Here is a 24,747-nt window from a genome sequence, read left to right as displayed (position 1 = left end):
AAGTACCAAATTTTACAATTCTGTTCGCTTGTACAAGCTGTGCTTGCGCCCCCAACAGACTGCCTTTCCCAACGTGTGCGTGCGCACAGGGCTGTGCGTGCACACAGGTTGTAAATCTTCATTGGTTGTGTGCACGCACAGGCTGTGCCAGCGCTGCCAACAGCAAGCCTTTCCCCGTGTGTGCGTACGCACAAGGCTGTGCGTGCGCACAGGTATCGAAAAATCACAGGGGTGTGCGGACGCACAAGGTTGTGCGTGCGCACATACCAAAAATCACAAAATTCTGCAATATTGCAAAATTTCAGATTTTGACACCAAACTTTGAATGATCATAACTTCCTCTACAAAAATTTAAATTTTACAAACTTTATATCAATTTGAAGAGTTTTCAATGAACTTTAAATCTAAATAAATTTCAACAACTTTTGAAACTGAGGCACAAGTTATGACCCATCAAAGTTCACCAAAAACTAGTTTTTACCAAAAACCTTAAAGCTCCAATTCACCAAATCTCTCAATCCAAAACCAATTATTCACAACCCAAAAACACTAGACTCACTCAAGAATCCATACCAAATATTTATCAACCACATCAATCATACAATCATATAAACCATTTAATACTCACTTCATCCAACTCTAAATTCAACCTAACATCACATACAATTTCCTTAATACCACCACTCAAATTCTCAACAATAACCAATGCTACAAGTATCAATTCTTTCATTCTATTATCATCAATCAATCCATTCAATTCATCAAACTACCTCACTCATTTATTTTCAACATGAACCACAATAACTAATAATCAAAATCATCATCATCATCCAAAACCATCATAAACACTCATAATCATCATCAACCATCAACAACATCAACAATCACTACAAATCCTCATAAAACTCACATCCTTCAATATTAATCCTCAAATAACCTCAATATTAGTAATCATTATCAATATTTACATTACCACAATCAACATACACACTCACCAACATCAACCAATATCATAATATGTCATTAACACCCATAACCCTCATCAACAACAATAAGTCTCACATTCCCCATCAACCTTCATAATCATTAAAATACCAACAATGATCATCAATCATATAATCATCATCATTATCATTCCAATCCCTTCTACACAACACCACTACAACATCACTCAATCATCATCAAGAAACACCAATCATCAATTTTCTCATCAACATCATAATCAAACTCTAACATACACAACTCATAAAATCTTCATCACAATTCACATGTCACATACATAATCCAATCCACTATTTATTTAATTCAATCCTATCTTAGGGTCAACTAGCCTAAGTGTCCAGAAATATTACATATTACACAAAGAAAACCGAAACTATACCTTGGTCGATTCCCAAACACACAAAACACCAAAACGAAGCCACCAAGCTCAATCCAAAGTCTCAACCAACTCCAACAAATACCAAAACTCAATCTAACATCACATATATAACAAAATCAAAAACTAGAAACCACAACATACAATACCACAAGAATTTATGAGCAACTTTATCTTGTCCAAAGAGGATTGGGGCAATTTCTAATAATTATCCGCTACTAGAGATCACCTAAACAAGCAAAACCACAAAATCCACTCCAAAATCAAACCCCCAAAAATGCAGAAGTTAGGGCAGGAAAATGAGGAGTGGGTTTCGAGTTATTACCATCTTAGATAAAAAGGAAGAGCTTGTTGAGAGCTTCACGTGGCTGCAAACGGCTCGTCAATTGGAGTTCTGTAGCTCAAGTTATGGCTCCCGGAAGATGTAGGTGAATAGTGAAACCCCTCTTCTCCTCTCTTCCCCTAAAACCGTGCCTCTCTCTTATTTGGGTGGAAATGAGCTGAAAAGCTCATTTAATGAGCTTATATATGTTGGGCCTTGGGCTCGATTTGGGCTGGTCCAATCCCGTTAGCGTTTTTGGTCCGTTCGGCCCACTTTGGGCCAAACCTTTAAGATTAGTGCTCGATTTTCAATTCTAAATTATTTTTATCCTTTCAAAATAATAAATCAACTTTCAAAATCTTATTTTTCTCAAAACACAGTACCGGACAGACTTAAACCGGTTCGGCTGCCGGTTCGCGGGTTTTTCTCATTTTTTCGCAGAAAATACATTTTCTGACTCAGAAAAATTCATTGAATTCAAATTTTACCTTTATATTTTCAAATTAAAAATTTTATATTTTGAATCTATTTTAGACACTAAAATTATTTTATTAAAATGATTTTACATAAAAAAAAACTCCTGTTCTTACAAATTGTTGATTGATTGTTTATGATTTATGAGTTTATGAATTTATGAATTGATGAAATTTGGACTGGAGGCTGTGGATTTTGGGCCTGTGGCCAGGAAATGTGAGTTTGGTAAGTGTGATAAATTGAATTGATGAGAATTTGATGTGGTTGTGATTAGGTTAGTATTTGTTGAAATTGATTGTTGATAAGATAAGGATTGGTGAATTGTGAATGGAGATTATCAAATTGAATAGATAGAAAGGTAGAGGATGAAGAAAATATATCTTGAGATTGGTTAGAGGTGAATTGGTATGGTTTTGAATTAGTTTGGATTGTAAATTCTTTGAAATTTGGCAAATTCTGTTTTTAGGTCAAATAAATTTTTTACCAACTTTGGCGGACCGTAATCGAGTCCTCGAATTTGAAATTTTAATGAAATTAGATCTTTATGAAAGTTTATTCAATGGTCTTCCAATGGTTCATGAATGGTTGAAAAATTATTTTTAACGAAAAAGTTATGCGTATTTGAAGTTTTCGATAAAAATTGAATTCTACAGAATATCAGCTTTTTGAAAACCTGGTATGCATGTGTACGTGAAAACATCATGCGTACACGAGCGTTTGGCTCGGAAGTGCTCTCCCATATGCGAACGTGGCTCATGTGCGCGACCATGTCTTTTTGACACGCATGCGTATGCGGAGGGCGGTCTGCGTACGCGACTTTTCCAATTTTCAACTCATGCGTGCGGGGGAGCCATGTGTACGCATGACCACCCAATTTTGTAGAAAATATATTTTTTGTATTTTTAACCATTCTTCGAGCATTCTAAATTTCTGTAAACCCTATTATGAGTCTAAAGTCAGCGGAATAGAGGATAGAGGAGCTAGAAATAAGATTGAATGAGATTACGACATGAGGATGACAGTTTATGTTTAAAGTAGGATGAGGAGGATGATTGAGTATGAATGAGATATGAAGATATTTGTTTATGATTAAGACATAACGAAGATGATTATAAGAATCTGAGAGGATGATGATTGAGTATGAATGAGATATGGTGATGACTGATGATGATTTTGATTATGAACGGAATGAAATACAATTGAGAAGGAAGTCGATAATAGAATAAACTTTGAATTGAGATGTACCTACCTAGGTAGATGCAGTAGAGTAATTCTACTTGTTCCACGATGTGGTTGAGATGTACCTGCTTAGATAGATGCAGTGGCGTGGTTCCACTTACTCCAGGTTTAGCGAGGACGATGGTTTCATCCCGCTCGCGGAGATTTTGAGTTTTAACTTGGCAAAGATCGTGGTGGTGTATCACTTGAAAATTAATGTTTTTAGAAATGTTGAATTTTATGAGTCTTCTTTTTTCTTTCATAAAAATATTTTTATTCATAATTTATCTAGCCCAACCATTCTTTTAAACCCACTATCAGCTCAACATCACAAAAGAATATCCCTTTTCATTCCTATTAGGCCTCCATCCCTGCCTATTGAACCAACAAACCTACAATAATTACATTCCATTACTCCATCCTCTCTTCACCTAATACCCACCACAACCGAGTCATCATCCCTTACTAGCCCTCTTCTGCTTTTAGTGACTCCATCAAGTCCCTCTTCTCCTACCTCTCCTGCATCTGACCATCACCCCAACCTTCTCATCGTTATTTTATATTATCCTTGCACTCTGACTATGAGCCAAAGTCTTTTCAGGAAGCAAATATGTTATCCTATTGGCGTAATGCTATGAGAGATGAATTATTTGCTTTGGAGTTAAACCAGAGCTGGTGTTTAATTGATCATCCCCTAATATAAATTCCATCGGATGTAGGTGGATTTACAAGATAAAATGGTATCTTAACGGTTCCATTGAGCGATATAAGCTCGCCTTATGGCCAAAGACTTTGCTCAAATAGAGGGTGTGGACTTTTTTGAGATATTTTTTCGGTAGTGAACAACAATCAAAATTGTATTATCTCTGTCTTCAGTTAAGAAATGGTCAATTCACCACCTGGATGTGAATAATTCTTTCCTACATGAAAAATAGACACAAGAAGTTTACATGGCTCTTCTTCATGGTCTCATTTCTAGTCACTCAAACCAGTGCTGCTGCATACTTAAATATACGGATTACGCAAGATTTTGGGCATCAAGCATATGCACGAAGCATACGTACGCACAACAACCAGTTCACGTAGTACGTGAAATTTTGTACGTACAATGCCAAGGGCTAAACAGAGAAAGCAATTGAAGGATTTCAAGACCACGTACAACGTGAATTTGTTCACATGCAACGTGGGCTATCCAAGGAACAATTTGAATTAGGAATTGGCTTCACGTTGCACGTGAATCTTTCATGTACAATGTGGGGTTATGGACACTTCCCAGGGGCCTTAAATCTTGCCACAAGACCTCCAATTTTTCATTATTCACTTGGTCAATTCAAAGCTCAACTTAAAATCCCACTAATCACAACATTTATTAAGGATTTGCAAGAAGATAAGATTGAAAGCTTTGCTGGAGGCAATCATTAATTAGTTAGATTTGATTTATTTTAATTTGAATTATGTTTAAGTTTTGAATTTGAATTTCATTAGGGTTAGATTTTAAGGAGGAGAGGTAGACATTTTGGAGGATCTTCTCTACTTCAGGCTATTTTTGTTTTTTTTTCAAAGATTTCTCTAAAGAACATGAGCAACTAATTCTCCTTGGTTTTTTTTCCCTCAAAGATATAAATATTAGCCAATTTCTTTTTTAATTTTAATTTTACCGTTACTTATACTTTATCAATATTATCGTTATCACCACTACCACCATTTATCACCTTCAAACTCAAATACAAATTTAAAAGTTCAAATTTTTTTTTTCTCAAAGATAGATATTATTTTATTATTATAAAATAATAATGTTTCCATAAGGAAGTACAAAAGAAGTTGGGTATTCCCAATTATCACTAAATGTGATTGGAAGACAAATAGTTTAAGAAAGAGTAAAGTAAGAATAAAGAGAAATTATTAGCATTCATCAGGTATGGCTATTGAGTTCACGCACTAGACTGCTGGCTTCTTGCACTATCTCCGGCGCTAGACTTATTAGCTTCTCAAAGACACACCTATTCCTCACTTTCTAAGTGCTCCAACACAGCGCCGCGATGAAGAGGATCTTTTGTCTACCTTCGATTTGAGCCACTATCCAAGATAAGGCTCGTTGCCACCAATTGATGAAGGTCTCCTCTTCTCTCTGCCATAAGTCAGGGGTTATTAAGCTTAGACTCCAGATTATTGAAGACAGAGGGCATTGGAACAAGGCATGAGAAATTGATTCATCTTTCAGCATGCATCTTGGGCAAATGGCAAGGGTGGATGCAAACCGGCTATGGATTTATTGCAAAACCAGAAGCTTTTCATGAAGACTCTTCCATAAAAAAAATCTTAATTTTACGAGGTAATTTCAATTCCCAAGTTCTATTCTATACTCTGTTGTTCTCTATGTTCTGAGACATCAATGAAGTAGGAGAATGAAAGAACTCATAAGCAACTTTGTATCCTGACCCAACTTCGTATATACCAGATTTTGTCCAATACCAATTAACTTCATCCTCCTCGTATGTTGGTTTGATGGAAAAAATTGTATTGCATATATCAACTGAAAAAATTGACTCAATCAAGTTTCTGTTCCAACTTCTATCAGGATTTAGTAGTGCACTAACATAATACACTTGCAGATTCGGTGGGATTGTCACTACAGCTTGAGGGACATTAAAGGGTAATGATGGTGGGAGCCAGGGATCATGGAAGATGCGGACATTAGCACCAGAGCCTATTTTCCATAACAAGCATTTCTCAATCACCTTGCGTCCTTCAAGAACACTTCTCCAGCCCCACGACGGTATGCTTCCTATCTCTGCCTGTAAGAAATTTGTATATCTGAAATATTTAGCTTTGAACATTCTTGACAGTGTAGAATTAAGGTATTTCATTAGACGCCAACATTGCTTGCCCAATAAGGCCAAATTTTGTACCCTTAGATCTTTGATCCCCAACCCTCCATATTTCTTCGGTCTCGTCATTGTGTCCCATTTAATCCAAACCATTCTTTATTCTGTGCCTTTTTGACCCCACCAAAATTGTGAGAGCATGCTATGAATCTCAGTTAACAGCGTGTCTGGGAGCTTGAAACAAGAAAGTGTGTAAATAGGAATCGCTTCCTCCACTGCTCTCAATAGCGTGTGCCTGCCACCTGAGGACAATAAACTTCTTTTCCAACCCATAATCCTCTTTTGAACTTTATCCTTGATAGCTCCAAAGGTTTCTTTCTTTGATTTCTGAACTATAGAGGGCAGCCTCAAGTATTTGTCTTGGACTCCGATATGTTCAATATTTAGTGTCTGCGCAATTGCTAGTCTTATGTTCTGAGGTGTGTTGTGACTGAAAAAGATGGCCGACTTGTTCAAATTGACTTTTTGCCCACTGAAGTCCTTGTAGATCTCTAGCAATTCCAAAATGCTTTGGCTTGTATTAGGTGAGCACTTGCAAAAAAGGATTGAATCATCAACAAACAAAAGGTGATTAATTGTTTGGCATCTCCGATTAACTTGAACTCCTTGAATTAATCTATTTTGCTCTGCCTTGTGTAGCAAGAAGGAAAGCCCTTCCGCACAAAAAAGAAATAGATATGGAGATAGGGGGTCACCCTGTCGGATGCCCCTATTTGGCCTAAAGTAGCCAAAAGGTTGCCCTTCCACAACAACAGAGTAAGAAACAGTCGTTACCAATTCCTTAGTCCAGTTAATCCATTTAGCATCAAAGCCCAGCTTTTCCATGATGTACCATAAGAATTGCCATTCAACCCTATCATAAGCCTTGCTTATATCTAGTTTAATAGCCATCTCATGATCTGCTCCACTTCTCTTATTTTTCAAATAGTGCATACATTCGTGGGCAATTAGAATATTATCTGAAATGAGTCTACCTTTGAGAAAAGCACTCTGATTTGGGCTTATGATTTTATTCATAATACCTTGTAGTCGGTGCACCATAACTTTAGAAATAATTTTACACATAATTGAGGACAAACTAATCGATCGTACCTGAGTCATGTCACTGGCATCTGGCACCTTCGGAATCAAACAAATTTGAGTATGGTTGAAACTTTTTAGAATTCTGCCACTGTGAAAGAAACTTCGCACTGCCTTAAAAATGTCACCTCCAACTATATCCCAGAAAAAGTGAAAAAACTTAGTTCTAAACCTGTCATCACCAGGAGCACTCTGAGCATGAACACTGAACATAGCTCTTTTGACCTCATCCATAGTTATCAGCCTTTGGAGCCTACGGTTCATGGAAGCTGTAATCTTAGGCTCCAAATCCTCCAAATATGGATTCGGATCAACCGAACAAGAAGAAGTAAAAATATCGTAGAAGTAGTCTTCATCTACCTTTGCTATATCCTCCGGTTTCAATGCAATTTCATTGTTCCTCCCAACTAATCTCCAAATTCTGTTCCTGCGCACCCTTGATTGAAATTTCTGGTGAAAGAATGTGGTGTTCTGATATCCTTCTTTTAGCCATTTGACTCTAGATTTTTCTCTCCAATAGCTCTCTTCTTTCATATATGCTAGCTCCAACTTCTCTTCCAATCTGGTAATCTCCTCTCCCCCATTGATTCCAGCCACCCGCAGCTCCTCTAGGCTAGCTTGAAGGTTCTCAATTTCTTTCCGAGAGTTTGCTTTGTGAGTTATTTGCCATTGAACTAATCTATGTCTACATTCTTTCAACTTTTGGGCCAAGGAGAACATAGCCGAGCCTACTACTTCCATTTTCTACACTTCGCTAACAATTCTTTTGACATCATCTTCTCCACACCAACGTTCCTGGTATTTAAAACGCCTTTTACTATGCCAGGATTGAGGAGCAGTTTCCATCAAGATAGGAGCATGATCTGAGCCTGATTCTGTGAGCCTGTGCACCACTGCATTCGGAAACTTCAGCTTCCATCCCATCCCTACTAAATAGCGGTCAAGCCTCTTGGTATGCGAAATTGCTACTCAGGTTGTGAATTGTTGTTCGAAATTGATTCCCTGGCAATGGCACCAGAAACGGATGCACAGGACCATGGTCTAAACATATCTTCACAACTTCGCCTAACTAACCAGCAAGTACACTGGGTCATCCAAGTAATACCTTACATGAGTAAGGGTCGAATCCCATGGAGATTGTCGATATGAAGCAAGCTATAGTCACCTTGTAAATCTCAGTCAGGCGGATATCAAATGGTTATGGAGTTTTCGAACATAATATAATAAAATAGGGATAGAAATACTTATGTAATTCATTGGTGAGAATTTCAGATAAGCGAATGGAGATGCTTTCGTTCCTCTGAACCTCTGCTTTCCTGCTATCTTCATCCAATCAGTCTTACTCCTTTCCATGGCTGGCTTTATGTGATACATCTCCATTGTCAATGGCTACTTTCGGTCTTCTCTCGGGAAAATGATCCAAATGCCCTGTCACGGCACGGCTAATCGTCTGGAGGCATCACCCTTGTCAATGGATTCATCTTATCCTCTCAGTGAAAATGGTCAACGCACCCTGTCACGGCACGGCTATTCATCTGTCGGTTCTCGATCATGCTGGAATAGGATTTACTATCCTTTTGCGTCTGTCACTAACGCCCCGCAATCGCGAGTTTGGAGTTCGTCACAGTCATTCATTCATTGAATCCTACTCGGAATACCACAGACAAGGTTTAGACTTTCCAGATTCTCTTGAATGCCGCCATCATTCTAGCTTACACCACGAAGATTCTGATTAAGAGATCTAAGAGATACTCATTCAGTCAAAGGTAGAATGGAAGTGGTTGTCAGGTACGTGTTCATAGGGAATGATGATGATTGTCACGTTCAACACATTCAGAGTGAAGTACGAATGAATATCTTAGAAGCGAAACAAGATGAATTGAATAGAAAACAGTAGTACTTTGCATTAATCTTTGAGGAACAGCAGAGCTCCACACCTTAATCTATGGAGTATAGAAACTCTACCGTTAAAAATACATAAGTGAAAGTCCAGGCATGGCCAAGAGGCCAGCCCTCAAACGTGATCTAAGATAGCATACAACTGATCAAAAGATACCTAATACAATAGTAAAAGGTCCTATTTATAATAAACTAGCTACTAGGGTTTACAGAAGTAAGTAATTGATGCATAAATCCACTTTCGGGGTCCACTTGGTGTGTGCTTGGACTGAGCTTGTGTGTTGCACGTGTAGAGGTCTTTCTTGGAGTTGAACGCCAGTTTTTGTGCCAGTTTAGGCGTTCAACTCTGGTTTTGGATCCTTTTCTGGCGCTGGACGCCAGATTTGGGCAGAGAGCTGGCGTTGAACGCCAGTTTGCGTCGTCTAAACTTGGCCAAAGTATAGACTATTATACATTTCTGGAAAGCCCTAGATGTCTACTTTCCAACGCAATTAGAAGCCCGCCATTTCGAGTTCTATAGCTCCAGAAAATCCACTTTGAGTGCAGGGAGGTCAGAATCCAACAGCATCAGCAGTCTTTCTTCAACCTCTGAATCTGATTTTTGCTCAAGTCCCTCAATTTCAGTCAGAAAATACCTGAAATCACAGAAAAGCACACAAACTCATAGTAAAGTCCAGAAATATGAATTTAACATAAAAACTAGTGAAAACATCCCTAAAAGTAACTAGATCCTACTAAAAACATACTAAAAACAATGTCAAAAAGCGTATAAATTATCCGCTCATCACAACACCAAACTTAAATTGTTGCTTGTCCCCAAGCAACTGAAAATCAAATAGGATAAAAAGAAGAGAATATACTATAAATTCCAAACCATCAATGAAACATAGCTTCAATCAAATGAGCGGGACTTATAGCTTTTTACCTCTTGAATAGTTTTGACATCTCACCTTATCCATTGAGGTTCAGAATGATTGGCATCTATAGGAACTCAGAGTTCAGATAGTGTTATTGATTCTCCTAGTTCAGTATGATGATTCTTGAACACAGCTATTTTATGAGTCTTGGCCGTGGCCCTAAGCACTTTGTTTTCCAGTATTACCACCAGATACATAAATGCCACAGACACATAACTGGGTGAACCTTTTCAGATAGTGACTCAGCTTTGCTAAAGTCCCCAATTAGAAGTGTCCAGGGTTCTTAAGCACACTCTTNCACAAACATAGATAAGCACATAACATAGAAAACGAAAAGCAGAAGAATTAAGAACAAGGAATGAATCCACCTTAGTAATGGTGGCGTTTCCTTCTTGATGAACCAATGATGTCCTTGAGCTCTTCTATGTCTCTTCCTTGCCTTTGTTGCTCCTCCTTCATTTCTTTTAGATTGTGTGGAAGAAAATGTATATCCTGAGGTATCTCAGGGATCTCTTGATTTGCAGTCAAATGTTCTACCACTGAGCTATAGACCCTTAATGGAAGATTTTGTCTTCCCTTTCCTCTTTCTAGAGGTTTCTCTGGCCTTAAGTGCCATCAATGGTTATGGAAAAAACAAAAAAGCTATGCTTTTACCACACCAAACTTAGAATGTTGCTCGCCCTTGAGCAAAAGAAGAAAGAATAGAAGAAGAAGAAGAAGATATGGAGGAGATGGATGGATGTGTGTATTCGGCCATATGGGTGGGATTGGGTGGGAGAGAGATGTTGAATTTTGAAGGTAGTGGGTGTATGGATGTGAGTGGTAAATGGAAAACAGAAGGGATGATTATGAATGGAATGAGAGATGATGAGGTAGGTGGGGATCCTGTGGGGTTCACAGATCCTGAGATGATCCTGTGGGATCCACAGATCCTGAGATGATCCTGTGGGGTCCACAGATCCTGAGGTGTCAAGGCATTTACATCCCTGCACCAATTTAGGCATGTAAAATGCCCTTGCACACAACTCTGGGCGTTCAGCTCCAGGTTGGTGCCCATTTTGGGCGTTCAACGCCCATTTGTTGCCATTTCTGGCGTTGAACGCCAGAACCATGCTTGTTCTGGGCGTTCAGCGCCAGGATGCCGCCCATTTTGGGCGTTCAGCGCCAGAACCATGCTCTGTTCTGGCGTTGAACACCAGACAGATGCTTCCTCCAGGGTGTGATTTTTCTTCTGCTATTTTTGATTCCGTTTTCAATTTTTATATTTATTTTGTGACTCCACATGATCATGAACCTATAAAGACATATAACTAAGAAAAATATAGTTACATAAAAATTGGGTGGCCTCCCAACAAGCGCTTCTTTAATGTCAATAGCTTGACAGTGGGCTCTCATGGGGCCTCACAGATGTTCAGAGCATTGTTGAGACTCTCCAACACCAAACTTAGAGTTTAACTGTGGGGCTTTGGTTGACTCTACTTTGAGAGAAGCTTTTTATGCTTCCTCTCCATGGATGCAGAGAGAGATCCTTGAGTTGTAAACATAAGGTTGTCCTCATTTAATTGAAGGATCAATTCTCCTCTGTCCACATCAATCACAGCTTTTGCTGTGGCTAGGAAAGGTCTTCCTAGGATGATGGATTCATCCTCTTCCTTTCCAGTATCCAGGACTATGAAATCAGCAGGGATGTAAAGGCCTTCAACCTTTACTAACACGTCCTCTACTTCTCTTACAGCAAAAGGGAAAAGCATGAGCCTGTAGACTTCAGGATCTACTCCATTAGTCTTAACAGTATCACATATCTGCAAGAATACAGTTAAGAACTGAAAAGGATCTTCAGATGGAAGTCCATGAAACTTACAGTTTTGCTGCATCAGAGAAACTAATTGAGGTTTCAGCTCAAAGTTGTTTGCTCCAATGGGAGGAATGGAGATGCTTCTTCCATGTAAATTGGAATTAGGTGCAGTAAAGTCACCAAGCATTCTCCTTGCTCTATGTCACAGTAAAGAGGTTCCTTATTGTTAGTAGAAGAAAAGAAGAAGACAGATAATGTGATGTAAAGAAAGAAACACAACTGTGAGGAGGGCAGAGATGTGAGATGCGATGTTAGTGAATGGATAAATAAATAGAAGGAGATGAGAGAGAAGGAATTTTCGAAAATAATTTTTGAAAAAGAGTTAGTGATTTTTGAAAATAGTTTTTTGAAAAATGTTAGTAGTTTTTCGAAAATTAAGATTTAAAAATTAAAATAATAGTTAATTAAAAAGAAATTTTGAAAAAGAAGGAAGATATTTTCGAAAATGAGAGGGAGAGAGTTAGTTAGGTGGTTTTGAAAAAGATAAGAAACAAACAAAAAGTTAGTTAGTTAGTTGAAACAAATTTTGAAAAGATAAGAAGTTAGGAAGTTAGAAAAGATATTTTGAAATCAAATTTTTGAAAAAGATAAGATGAGAAGATATTTTTGAAAAGATATGATAGAAATTAGTTTTGAAAAATATTTGATTTTTAAAATCACAATTAATGACTTGATTCACAAGAAATCACAATAGAACTTAAAGTTTGAATCTTTCTTAACAAGCAAGTAACAAACTTGAAATTTTTGAATCAAAACATTAATTGGTATTGTTATTTTCGAAAATTTGATATAAAAAATAAGAAAAAGATTTTTGAAAAACATTTTTGGAATTTTTGAAAATAACTAAGAAATTTGAAAAAGATTTGATTTTTGAAAAATATGAGATTTTTAAATTGAAAATTTGATTTGACTCATAAAAACAACTAAATTTTAAAAATTTTTGAAAAAGTCAATCCAAATTTTCGAAATTTTAAGAGAAAAAGGGGAAGATATTTTTTTTATTTTTGAATTTTTTAATGATGAGAGAGAAAAAAATTAAAAACATCATTTTCATGTTTTTCTCTTTTATTTTTGAATCAAAACAAGGGATGCATGCAAGAACACTATGAATGTCAAGATGAACACCAAGAACACTATGAAGATCATGATGAACATCAAGAACATATTTTTGAAGAATTTTTAATGCAAAGAAAACATGCAGACACCAAACTTAGAATTCTTTAATGCTTAGACACTAAGAATTCCAGAATGCATATGAAAAACAAGAAAAGACACAAAACATGCAAATGCAAAGATCAAACAAGAAGACTTACCAAGAACAACTTGAAGATTATGAAGAACACTATGAATGCATGATTATTTTCGAAAAAATGCAAGATGCACATGCAATTGACACCAAACTTATAACATGACTCAAGACTCAAACAAGAAACAGAAAAATATTTTTGATTTTTTTGATTTTCTAATTTTTTTTGGATTTTTTTTTCGAAAATTATTTGTAAAAGAAAAAATAAGGATTCCAAAATTTTTAATATGAATTCCAGGAATCTTGCCATGTTAGTCTAAAGCTTCAGTCCAGGAATTAGACATGGCTCACTAGCCAGCCATGCTTTCAATGAAAGCTCCGGTCCAAAACACTAGACATGGCCAATGGCCAGCCAAGCTTCAGCATGTAATTCAGACATGACATGCCTGACATACCCTACAATCGTATAACAGCTGATGGTTGGAAGCCTCAGTCCAAAAGAATTTAGACATGGCTTTACAGCCAGCCAGGCTTCACATGCTTCATGAAACACTAGAATTCATTCTTAAAAATTTTGAATCTAAAAAATTTTTTTTTTCGAAAACAGGTGAGAAAATTTTTGAAATATTTTTGAAAAATTTTTGAAAAGAAAACAAAAAGAAAATTACCTAATCTGAGCAACAGGATGAACCGTCAGTTGTCCAAACTCGAACAATCCCCGGCAACGGCGCCAAAAACTTAGTGCTGTTGCCGGATCAAACTTGGCACTGATGTTACCGGACCAAAAGCTTGCCGAAAACTCAAACAATCTCTGGCAACGGCGCCAAAAACTTGGTATGCGAAATTGCTACTCAGGTTGTGAATTGTTGTTCGAAATTGATTCCTTGGCAATGGCACCAGAAACGGATGCACAGGACCATGGTCTAAACATATCTTCACAACTTCGCATAACTAACCAGCAAGTGTACTGGGTCGTCCAAGTAATACCTTACGTGAGTAAGGGTCGAATTCCACGGAGATTGTCGGTATGAAGCAAGCTATGGTCACCTTGTAAATCTCAGTCAGGCGGATATCAAATGGTTATGGAGTTTTCGAACATAATATAATAAAATAGGGATAGAAATACTTATGTAATTCATTGGTGAGAATTTCAGATAAGCGAATGGAGATACTTTCGTTCCTCTGAACCTCTGCTTTCCTGCTATCTTCATCCAATCAGTCTTACTCCTTTCCATGGCTGGCTTTATGTGATACATCACCATTGTCAATGGCTACTTTCAGTCTTCTCTCGGGAAAATGATCCAAATACCCTGTCACGGCACGGCTAATCGTCTGGAGGTATCACCCTTGTCAATGGCTTCATCTTATCCTCTCAGTGAAAATGGTCAACGCACCCTGTCACGGCACAGCTATTCATCTGTCGGTTCTCGATCATGCTGGAATAGGATTTACTATCCTTTTGCGTCTGTCACTAACGCCCCACAATCGCGAGTTTGGAGCTCGTCACAGTCATTCATTCATTGAATCCTACTCGGAATACCACAGACAAGGTTTAAACTTTCCGGATTCTCTTGAATGCCGCCATCATTCTAGCTTACACCACGAAGATTCTGATTAAGAGATCTAAGAGATACTCATTCAGTCAAAGGTAGAACGGAAGTGGTTGTCAGGCACGCGTTCATAGGGAATGATGATGATTGTCACGTTCATCACATTCAGAGTGAAGTACGAATGAATATCTTAGAAGCGAAACAAGATGAATTGAATAGAAAACAGTAGTACTTTGCATTAATCTTTGAGGAACAACAAAGCTCCACACCTTAATCTATGGAGTGTAGAAACTCTACCGTTAAAAATACATAAGTGAAAGTCCAGGCATGGCCGAGAGGCCAGCCCTCAAACGTGATCTAAGATAGCATACAACTGATCAAAAGATACCTAATACAATAGTAAAAGGTCCTATTTATAATAAACTAGCTAGTTGGGTTTACAGAAGTAAGTAATTGATGCATAAATCCACTTCCGGGGCCCACTTGGTGTGTGCTTGGGCTGAGCTTGAGTGTTGCACGTGTAGAGGTCCTTCTTGGAGTTGAACGCCAGTTTTTGTGCCAGTTTGGGCGTTCAACTCTGGTTTTGGATCTTTTTCTAGCGCTGGACGCCAGATTTGGGCAGAGAGCTGACGTTGAACGCCAGTTTTCATCGTCTAAACTTGGCCAAAGTATGGACTATTATACATTGCTGGAAAGCCCTGAATGTCTAATTTCCAACACAATTGGAAGCGCACCATTTCGAGTTCTGTAGCTCCAGAAAATCCACTTTGAGTGCAGGGAGGTCAGAATCCAACAGCATCAGCAGTCTTTCTTCAACCTCTGAATCTGATTTTTGCTCAAGTCTCTCAATTTCAGTCAGAAAATACTTGAAATCACAGAAAAGCACACAAACTCATAGTAAAGTCCAGAAATGTGAATTTAACATAAAAACTAGTGAAAACATCCCTAAAAGTAACTAGATCCTACTAAAAACATACTAAAAACAATGTCAAAAACGTATAAATTATCCGCTCATCACCTCTCCTTCACTAAATCCTCTCCTTGTCTTCGGTTTGTCCACGTGAAAGGCTGCCCCACCATTCCAATATCCACTAATTCGTTGCTATCAATAAAATTAATGAATATTGCAATGGTAGTTGCTGATTTTTGGCCTCCACCCTCCTTTTCCGCTTGACTTATTATAGCATTAAAATCTCCCACTATTACCACTTTTCCTTCCAATTGTTGACTAATTGTTGTAAGCTCCTCAAACTATAAGGTTCAAATTTGTTCTGAACAGCTCAAATGGACACCAATGAACGTCCATACCCCATTATTTTCGAACTCCTTAACTTCAGCTGCTACAAAGAATTCCCCACTATTTATAATTTGAACATTGATGCTGTCCTTCCAAGCTAGCGCAAGTCCTCCTGCCATTCCTGACGGGTTAACAATATACCAGTTTTCATAGCTGCATGCCCGGAGTTTTGCTTCCACCTGTCGAGATTGGTTCTTTATTTCACTTATGAACACAATCTCGGGGGAGTGGGATTTACATATCCCTTTTAGGGTGTGAATTGTCAGTGGTCTTCCCAAACCCCGACAATTCCAAACTATAGTTCTCATGGCGCCTTGGGTGCCATTTGTAGGCTGGCACCCTCCACCCCCTGTTCAACTGCATTTTCATCCTCTATTCTTGCTTTCTTTGTAGATCCTTCAACTATACCACTCATCAACCTTTTTTTGGATCCAGCTTTAGTATCCAACCCTCCAGTACCTTGACTTGCTAATTTTTTCCACTTTCTGCCTTCCTTTGTTGTGAGACATTGCCCAATAGTGAATTACATAGGTTGTCCTTCATCCTCCTTGGCATTGGACTGACCAGCTATGATAACCTCCATGCATTCTGTTTTAGAGTTGGCTGATTGAGGTGACTCAGGTGCTGCCTTGTTGTCAGCATTTTGTGGTTTCAAACTTTGTTCCTCCTCTTGCATTGACATTCCTATAAATTCCTCCAATAAGCAATTTAAGACTGGCTTTTTCTTACGTTGAGTAGCCTTATTCTGATTCTGGACTGAGTTGTTGAATGTTCTTTCTCTTTCAGAGTTAATTCATATTCCCACTTGGCTAGCTTTAACTCATTCACCAATGTCATCCTCTTTTACCCTATCACTCTCTGTGTCCTTCAGCAAATCGTGGCAGTTTTTCACCTCGTGCCCCAATTTTGTGCAGTAGGTACAGAACATTTCAAGTCCCTCATAGCGCAATGCCACCTCTACCTCCTTTTTATTAGGTCCTGCAACAATTAACTGATCCCTTACTTTCTTGGTAGCTTCAATATTGATCTTAGCCTTTACAATCCTAGTTTCTCTGCCTCTCATCTGAAATTTACCTACCTCTAACACTGTGCCCAGCCTCTCTCCCAATTTACGTCCACCTTCGAGGGTTTTAAACGATTCTGGTAAACCCCAAAATTGAATCCAAATTGAAAAATTAGAAATAATCTCTTCATCACCCTTCTGATCTTCCTTCCATCTCTTGACATGGAGCACGTAATCCTTGAATAGCCATGGAGAACCACGTTTAACACGCAAGATATCCACCTCTTTATTAAAAAAGAATTGGAAATTGTCCCCTTTATCACTCACGCTAAATCCCTCTAGATTTCCCCATATAGCCTTTAAAGCATTCCCCATGGTTCCAACTGAGAAGATTTTGGAAGCAAAGAGTCTGCCATAGAGACTATGGGAACAAGTATTAATACCTTCTGATATGTCTGCCTCTTCCAGTGGAATCACATTCCTACCTCCTTTTCGGTTGTCTTCCTCGGTCCGATCTTCATCCCACCTTGCCTCAGCCATGCTGATTACGTAGATTATCTTTATCAAACCAGTAGTCAAACTAATTCTTCTTGGTTAAGGTTAGGAGCTCTGTTGATTCCATAGATTAATATACTAGCTTTTTATACCTTTGATTTATGCATTGATATCTTTTCAAGAATAGGTTTTCACTCTTCATCCTAAAGGGTTTGAATGTGTTGGAAAACAATTCTTCTCTGACTTGAATTCTTTTAACTTCTTGAAAAAGTTGATTAATTAAATTAAGTTTGAAAACCAATTCTCACAAATTTTAAGTTTTGAAACTAGACTTGATAAGTGACATAAAATCAACTAGGGGAGATTCTTATGAATTGTGTGGTTTATGAATCAATGAACGTGCTTAACTCTTTTCTTAAAGTATATATATATATATATATATATATATATATATATGTATGTATGTATGTATGTATGTATGTATGTATGTATGTATGTATGTATGTAATTAGAAGGAATTATTAAATGAGAAGCCTGAAAAGGAATAAAAAGAAAATCCGCAAAGTTTAGGTCGGCTAGGATTATAGAAATAAAAATAGTTGATAAAATTTTCTATCTCTCCTAAATATACAACATAGCCTCTATAGGTAAGTTTCCAAACAGTTAATATATACATACACATCTTTAATATTTTGAGAGAGAGAGAGAGAGAGAGAGGGAGGGAGAGAGATCTAAACAAAATGAAATACAGAACTTAAGATAACTTTGTCGTCTTCCAAACAAACTCTAACCCATTGTAGAGCATTAGGACTTGCATCTGAAAAATAGTGGATACATGGGGAATGAGAACTCCCCCGACTCATCAATTTTCGGTACAATAAAAATGTCAAATAAATACAATATAAGATAACAAGAAACTCACTAAGAAATCTTAAACTTCACCCATCATTATTTCAATCCTAAGTTCTCACTATTCCGAAATCAGGCAACTATCATAAGAAATTCTAATCTAACTCATCCTTATCCAAATTTCATGGTCCTCCAAATTCTAAACAGAACAGCCCTCAGCGTCCACCGACACCAGCATGAGGGACCTCTCAGATATACAAACATAAGCAAGGCAATTAAGTAATACACAAGTAAATTCAAATAAAGCAATTAGCATATAGTCATTTAATATGTACAAGTAAATAAACCATGGCAAGTAGTAAACCCAAACAAATCAATCAAATGCAGATGATGTATGTCTGTTCTACTGGCCATGAGCTCACGTGTCGATTACTTTGCCACAACTCGACACATCTGATAGCTAATTCGGATATTGTCCTATTGAAAACTTGTGGGTGATAAACCACCACGATCCCCACCTAATAAGTGGTACACCACCATGATCCTCACAAAATTTTATCTAATTATACAATTTTATATATTACTTTTTTTCTAAAATGTATATATATACTTTTTAGAGTTATTTCGAATCAAATAACATATAAAAAGATATTAGAATCCTATAATTAAATAACTAAGGATTTTGCGAACTAGTACGAAATAAAAGTATAATTTTTTATCGTAAAAAACTAAAAATTCATTTTTTTATTAAATTTACAAAAAAAAATGATAATTTTCCTAATAACCCTTAACGGAAAAATCGAAAAGGAGAAGAAAAATTGTATGTGAAAATTTTAATGAACACTTATCAAATTAGTGGAATTTAAACTTAAATAATTAAATTTGAACCAAATAATAAAAATAAGAAAAATTAATACTCTTTTCATATAAGATGTTTAAATATATTTTATTTTTACAAAAATTAAATAAAATATATTTTAGTCTATGTAATTAGAATATTTTTTAATAATTATTGAAATGCCTTTTTGTTTTTTGGTTTAGGATGAATTTGTTGTACTCCCGATAAACTACACTAGGCATCTTCATAAATATAAGATTAGGTGAGAAGAAAAGTTAATTAACAATGGCAATCATTGTTATCGTTTGCAAAGTACATAGAAATACACAAGAGTACACAAGAATAAGTCAAATTATTTTTGGAGAAATAATGGTTTTTTTAAATTTATAATGATAATAAAAATCCAAAAATTAAAATTAAAATAATTTATTTTTAAAAATAATATTTTTTTATTTATTAGAACAAAAATCATTTTGAATTCGTCTAATTTACCGTGAAACCGAGAAAATAATGAGCAAAGTTCCAAGCCAAGACCCGTGTCAATGACACGAGAACAACACTAATAGACACGTGTCAGATATTTGCTTAGTTGCTTACACAATACACAGCGTAGAATCGTGAACAATTGGAGGCACAAGTGGTGCAATACACAACGTGAATCGTGAACAATTAGAGACACAGGCGGTGCTCTAACACAATAAACCTCGTGTCAATTATTCAAGATTTTTTTTATAAATAAATAATTTAATTATTTATTTACGAATATAGGTAATTTGTAGCATATTTATCATTTTCTATTTTCTTTACGTATTTTGTTTACACTGTAAACGAATTAAATTTTAATAAGTAATAACTTTTTTCTATAGATTTTAATAAAACGAATGAGTTTATATTACTATTTTTAAAAGAAAATGTCTAATAAGGATTCTAACTCTTAAAAAAAGGTAAAAATCTTTTATTTATAAAAACATATAAAATTAAAAATGATAAATAACAATTATAATTACAACATGATTCAGTATAATTTATTTTTTATTCTTAAAATACTTATAAATGTGTTTAAAAAAGTACAAAAATTTTACTTTTGTTGCAACATAAATCATTAGAAGTTAGAACATATAAAATTGAAAGTGAATATGTGATTTCTTCGCTAACTGGAGAGGAGGAGAGTCATGACTCCCAAGTCATGAGCCTATTATTTAACACAATCGTTACTAAACCAAATAACAATAACAACAAAAACAATCAGCACAAACCTTAGCCTTACACAGAAGTTCGCACGGCCTAGATTAAACCATACACCAGTTACCTCTATCAACGAAGGCGACATTGCATGGATAAAAAGCTTACTTCGAAAAGGGCTATTTCTAGCAATGAAGCCAAGTGGCCAATGCGGGAAGTTCTTCTGCAACCTCGCTCGAGCTACCAACACCGGATGCCCTTCAACTACTCGACTATTGGGTGAAACCGGATTTCATGTGACCCAGACCCGAATCCGGCCCTAGACCCGATGAAACCTATACACTTTCAGGCCACGATTATACTGGGTAAAAAACGAGCTATTAACATTACATTATCTTGATACCTTCTTATAAGCTAGCATGTGAAAATATCCAAATTTTCAACACTCCAACCATTATTTGACATGGTAAAACTCACTTAGAAAAATATAACAAGAACCAACTCATTTTTTAAAATTAAAGCATAATCATAATCAATACTAATATTGTCTAATAACATTAAATATTTAAATCCATACAAATAACACAATTATTATGCATTAGTCTAAAATCTTATGCATTTTAAACATAAAACATTAACTTATAGTCTTATAATAACTAATAACACAAAATATTAAAGTTTACAATATTTAAATTCCACATAAGAATAGCCATCATCCGTCACTAATAACACAAAATATTAATTGTGTATGATGACCTGGCCACCGGGCCAAGTTCGGGTGACCCGAACTATGGCCCAGACCCGACCCGAAATAATGACCGGGTCTATTTTTGAGACATTTACCCGACCCTAGACCCAATGAAATCACATTAAAATAGCCTCGAAAGTGTTCGGGGCCGGACCGGGTCTTCGGGTCGGGCCGGCCCATGCACACCCCTAGTTTTCTCAAACACTGCCTTGCTTGGGGAAGGCGAAATGATTTCGCGAAAATGTAATGAAGGAAAAGCAACCATCAAGTGAAAATTTGTCTTTAAAATTTATTTTTTGGTGCAAAAGACGATTTTAAAACAAACTGGAACCTTTAGACTATTTTGTAGCGAAAAAAGGGCAGAAACGAAATAAATTTTTTACCTCTACGTTAGGGACCAAAATCGTACTTAACCATAATAATAATAATAATACTAATATTTGAAATGTTATTAATATTATTTGAAATATTTAATTTTTAAGTTTTTTAGAGTTAAAATATCTATTATATCTTTTATACTTATTTTACCTTTTTTTAATTAATAAAAAACTTATTTTAACTTTTTTTTCAATTTATAGTCTAGTAGTCTACAGAAGAAGAAGAAAGAAGGTATGAGACACTGAATTATTTATCGTTGTCGCCACTCCATCAGGAATTTATCATACCACCTTCAACAATTCAACACCAGTCAATTCGAATTAATGAAAAAAGAACAACCATATTTATCAAAGGCGACGTTGTCGCAGATCTAAGAAATAGAGGAAGAGGACAGCGAGAGAAGAAGAATGAAAAGTAGGGAAGAGATCGAAAGTAGATGCATGGTGGGCGAGGACAGAGGCGGAGGTGTGTGGGTAAGGAGTGTCGCGGACAAATGCAGAGACGGAGGAATGGTGAGGAAGAAGAGGGTGATGGAGGCCGAGAGAGTAGCAGGGGAGGAGGGTAGCCGCGGAGGTGTGGTAGGAGAGGAGAGAGGGGGAAGAACACACGATGAAAAAGTGGTAAAGAAAAAACTAGGTAATTAACTAAAATTAATTAGACTTATGGATAATCATATCTTTCAAATTTTAAAATTAAATTGAATTTTGAGTGCCAATGAGCAATAGCTCAAATGGCATAGACTCCCCATACTCAATTAAGAGGTTGCGGGTTCGAGTCTTCTATCTTTCCAAATTTTAGCCAATGAGCAATAGCTCAAATGGCATAGACTCCCCATACTCAATTAAGAGGTTGCGGATTCGAGTCTCCTATCTTTCCAAATTTTGGAGAATTAGAGTGCTCTGTTAGGGTTTCTTAGTGCTCTGTTAGGGTTTCTTAACGGAGTTCCTAGTGCCGTCAAGGCTACATTATCAAGATCAATTAAATCTCAATACAAGTCTACGTAATCTGCATGGCTGAGACAACGAGGGATGAAGATCGGATCGAAGAAGACAACCTGAAAGGAGGTAGGAATGTGATTCTACTGGAAGAGGCAAACATATCAAAAGGTATTAACGCTTACTCCAATAGTCTCTATGGCAGACTCTTTGCTTCCAAAACCTTCTCAATTGGAACCATGGGGAATGCTTTAAAGGCTATATGGGGAAACCCGGAAGGATTTAGCGTGAGTGACAAAGGGGATAATTCATTCCAATTCTTTTTTAATAAAGAAATGGATGTCTTGCGTGTTGAACGTGGTTCTCCATGGCTATTCAAAGATTATGTGCTCCATGTCAAAAGATAGAAGGAAGATCAGAACTGTGATGAAGAGATTATTTCCAATTTTCCAGTTTGGGTTCAATTTTGGGGTTTGCCAGAATCGTTTAAAACCCTCAAAGTTGGACGTAAATTGGGAGAGAATCTGGGCACAGTGTTGGAGGTAGGTAAATTTCAGATGCGAGGTAGAGAAACTAGGATTGTGAAAGCCAAAATCAATATCGATGCTGCCAGGCAAGTAAGAAATCAGTTAATAGTGGTAGGACCTAATAAAAAGGAGGTAGAAGTGGCACTGCGCTATGAGAGACTTGGAAAGTTCTGTACCTATTGCGCAAAATTGGGGCACGAGGTGAAAAACTGCCATGATCTGCTGAAGGACACAGAGTGAGATGGTAAAAGAGGATGACATTGGCGAATGGGTTAAAGCTAGCCAAGTGGGAACGCGAATCTACTCTGAAGGAGAAAGAACATTCAACAACTCAACCCAAAATCAGAATAAGGCCACTCAACGTAAGAAAAAACCGGTCTTAAACTGCTTATTGGAAGAATTTGCAGGGATGTCAATGCAAGAAGGGAAACAAAGTTTGAAACCAGGGTTTGGGGAGACCCCTAACAATTCACACCTTAAAAGGGATCTGTAAATCCCACTCCCCCGAGATTGTGTTTATAAGTGAAACAAAGAACCAATCTCGACAGGTGGAAGCAAAACTTCGGGTATGCGGCTACGAAAACTGGCATATTGTTAACCCGACAGGAGTGGCAGGAGGACTTGTGCTAGCTTGGAAGGACAGCATCAGTGTTCAAATTATTAGCAGTGGAGAATTCTTTGTGGCAACCGAAATTAAGGAAGTCGGAAGCAGTGAGGTATGGGCGTTCATTGGTGTCCATTTGAGTTGTTCAGAATAAATTCGATCCTTACAGTTTGAGGAGCTTATAACAATGAGGCAACACATGGAAGGAAAAGTGGTAATAGCAGGCGATTTTAATGCTATAACAAGCCAAGCGGAAAAGGAGGGTGGAGGCCAAAAATCAGCAACCACCATTGCAACATTCACTAATTTTATTGACAGTAACGAATTGGTGGATATTGGAATGGTGGGGCACCCTTTCACGTGGACAAATCGAAGATAAGGAGAGGATTTGGTGAAGGAGAGGCTTGACCGCTATATAGTTGGGATGGAATGGAAGTTGAAGTTTCCGAATGCAGTGGTGCACAGGCTTACAGAGTCAGGCTCGGATCATGCTCCAATTTTGATGGAAACCGAACCTCAATCCTGGCATAGTAAAAGGCGGTTTAAATACCAGGAACGTTGGTGTGGAGAAGAGGATGTCAAGAGAATTGTCAGTGAAGTGTGGAGAATGGAAGTTGTAGGCTCGGCTATGTTCTCCTTGGCCCAAAAGTTGAAAGTTTGTTGACATAGACTAGTTCAATGGCAGAAAACTCACAAAGCAAACTCCCGGAAAGAAATTGAGGACCTTCAAGCTAAACTAGAGGAGTTGCGGGTGGCTGGAAGTGATATGACTCAGGTACGACCGATCAGTTTGTCTTCAGTTATGTATAAAATTATTTCTAAAGTTATGGTGCACCGATTACAAGGTATTATGAATAAAATTATAAGTCCAAATCAGAGTGCGTTTCTCAAAGGAAGACTCATTTCAGATAATATTCTAATTGCCCACGAATGTATGCACTATTTGAAAAATAAGAGAAGTGGGGCAGAGCATGAGATGGCTATTAAACTAGACATGAGCAAGGCTTATGATAGGGTTGAATGGAATTTTTTATGGTATATTATGGATAAGCTGGGGTTTGATGCTA

At 37.1% G+C, this 24,747-nt stretch overlaps 2 protein-coding genes across 2 annotated transcripts; both read right to left on the bottom strand.

The window, feature by feature from the left end:
- LOC107646967 lies at positions 6,377–8,098 on the bottom strand. Its single transcript, XM_016351108.1, has 3 exons — positions 7,370–8,098; positions 7,052–7,189; positions 6,377–6,808 (listed from the first exon to the last, which is right to left on the bottom strand). The coding sequence occupies exons 1-3, from the start codon at positions 8,096–8,098 to the stop codon at positions 6,377–6,379; spliced, it is 1,299 nt and encodes a 432-aa protein (XP_016206594.1).
- On the bottom strand, positions 16,942–17,664 carry LOC107646968. The gene has a single exon (XM_016351109.1). It carries the CDS (start codon positions 17,662–17,664, stop codon positions 16,942–16,944), a length of 723 nt encoding a protein of 240 aa, XP_016206595.1.

The sequence above is a fragment of the Arachis ipaensis genome, chromosome B06 (assembly GCF_000816755.2).
Source record: "Arachis ipaensis cultivar K30076 chromosome B06, Araip1.1, whole genome shotgun sequence".
In the NCBI taxonomy this organism is placed as follows: domain Eukaryota; kingdom Viridiplantae; phylum Streptophyta; class Magnoliopsida; order Fabales; family Fabaceae; genus Arachis; species Arachis ipaensis.
Note: the sequence above shows the minus strand (reverse complement) of the source record. Positions and strands in the feature narration are given on the sequence as shown.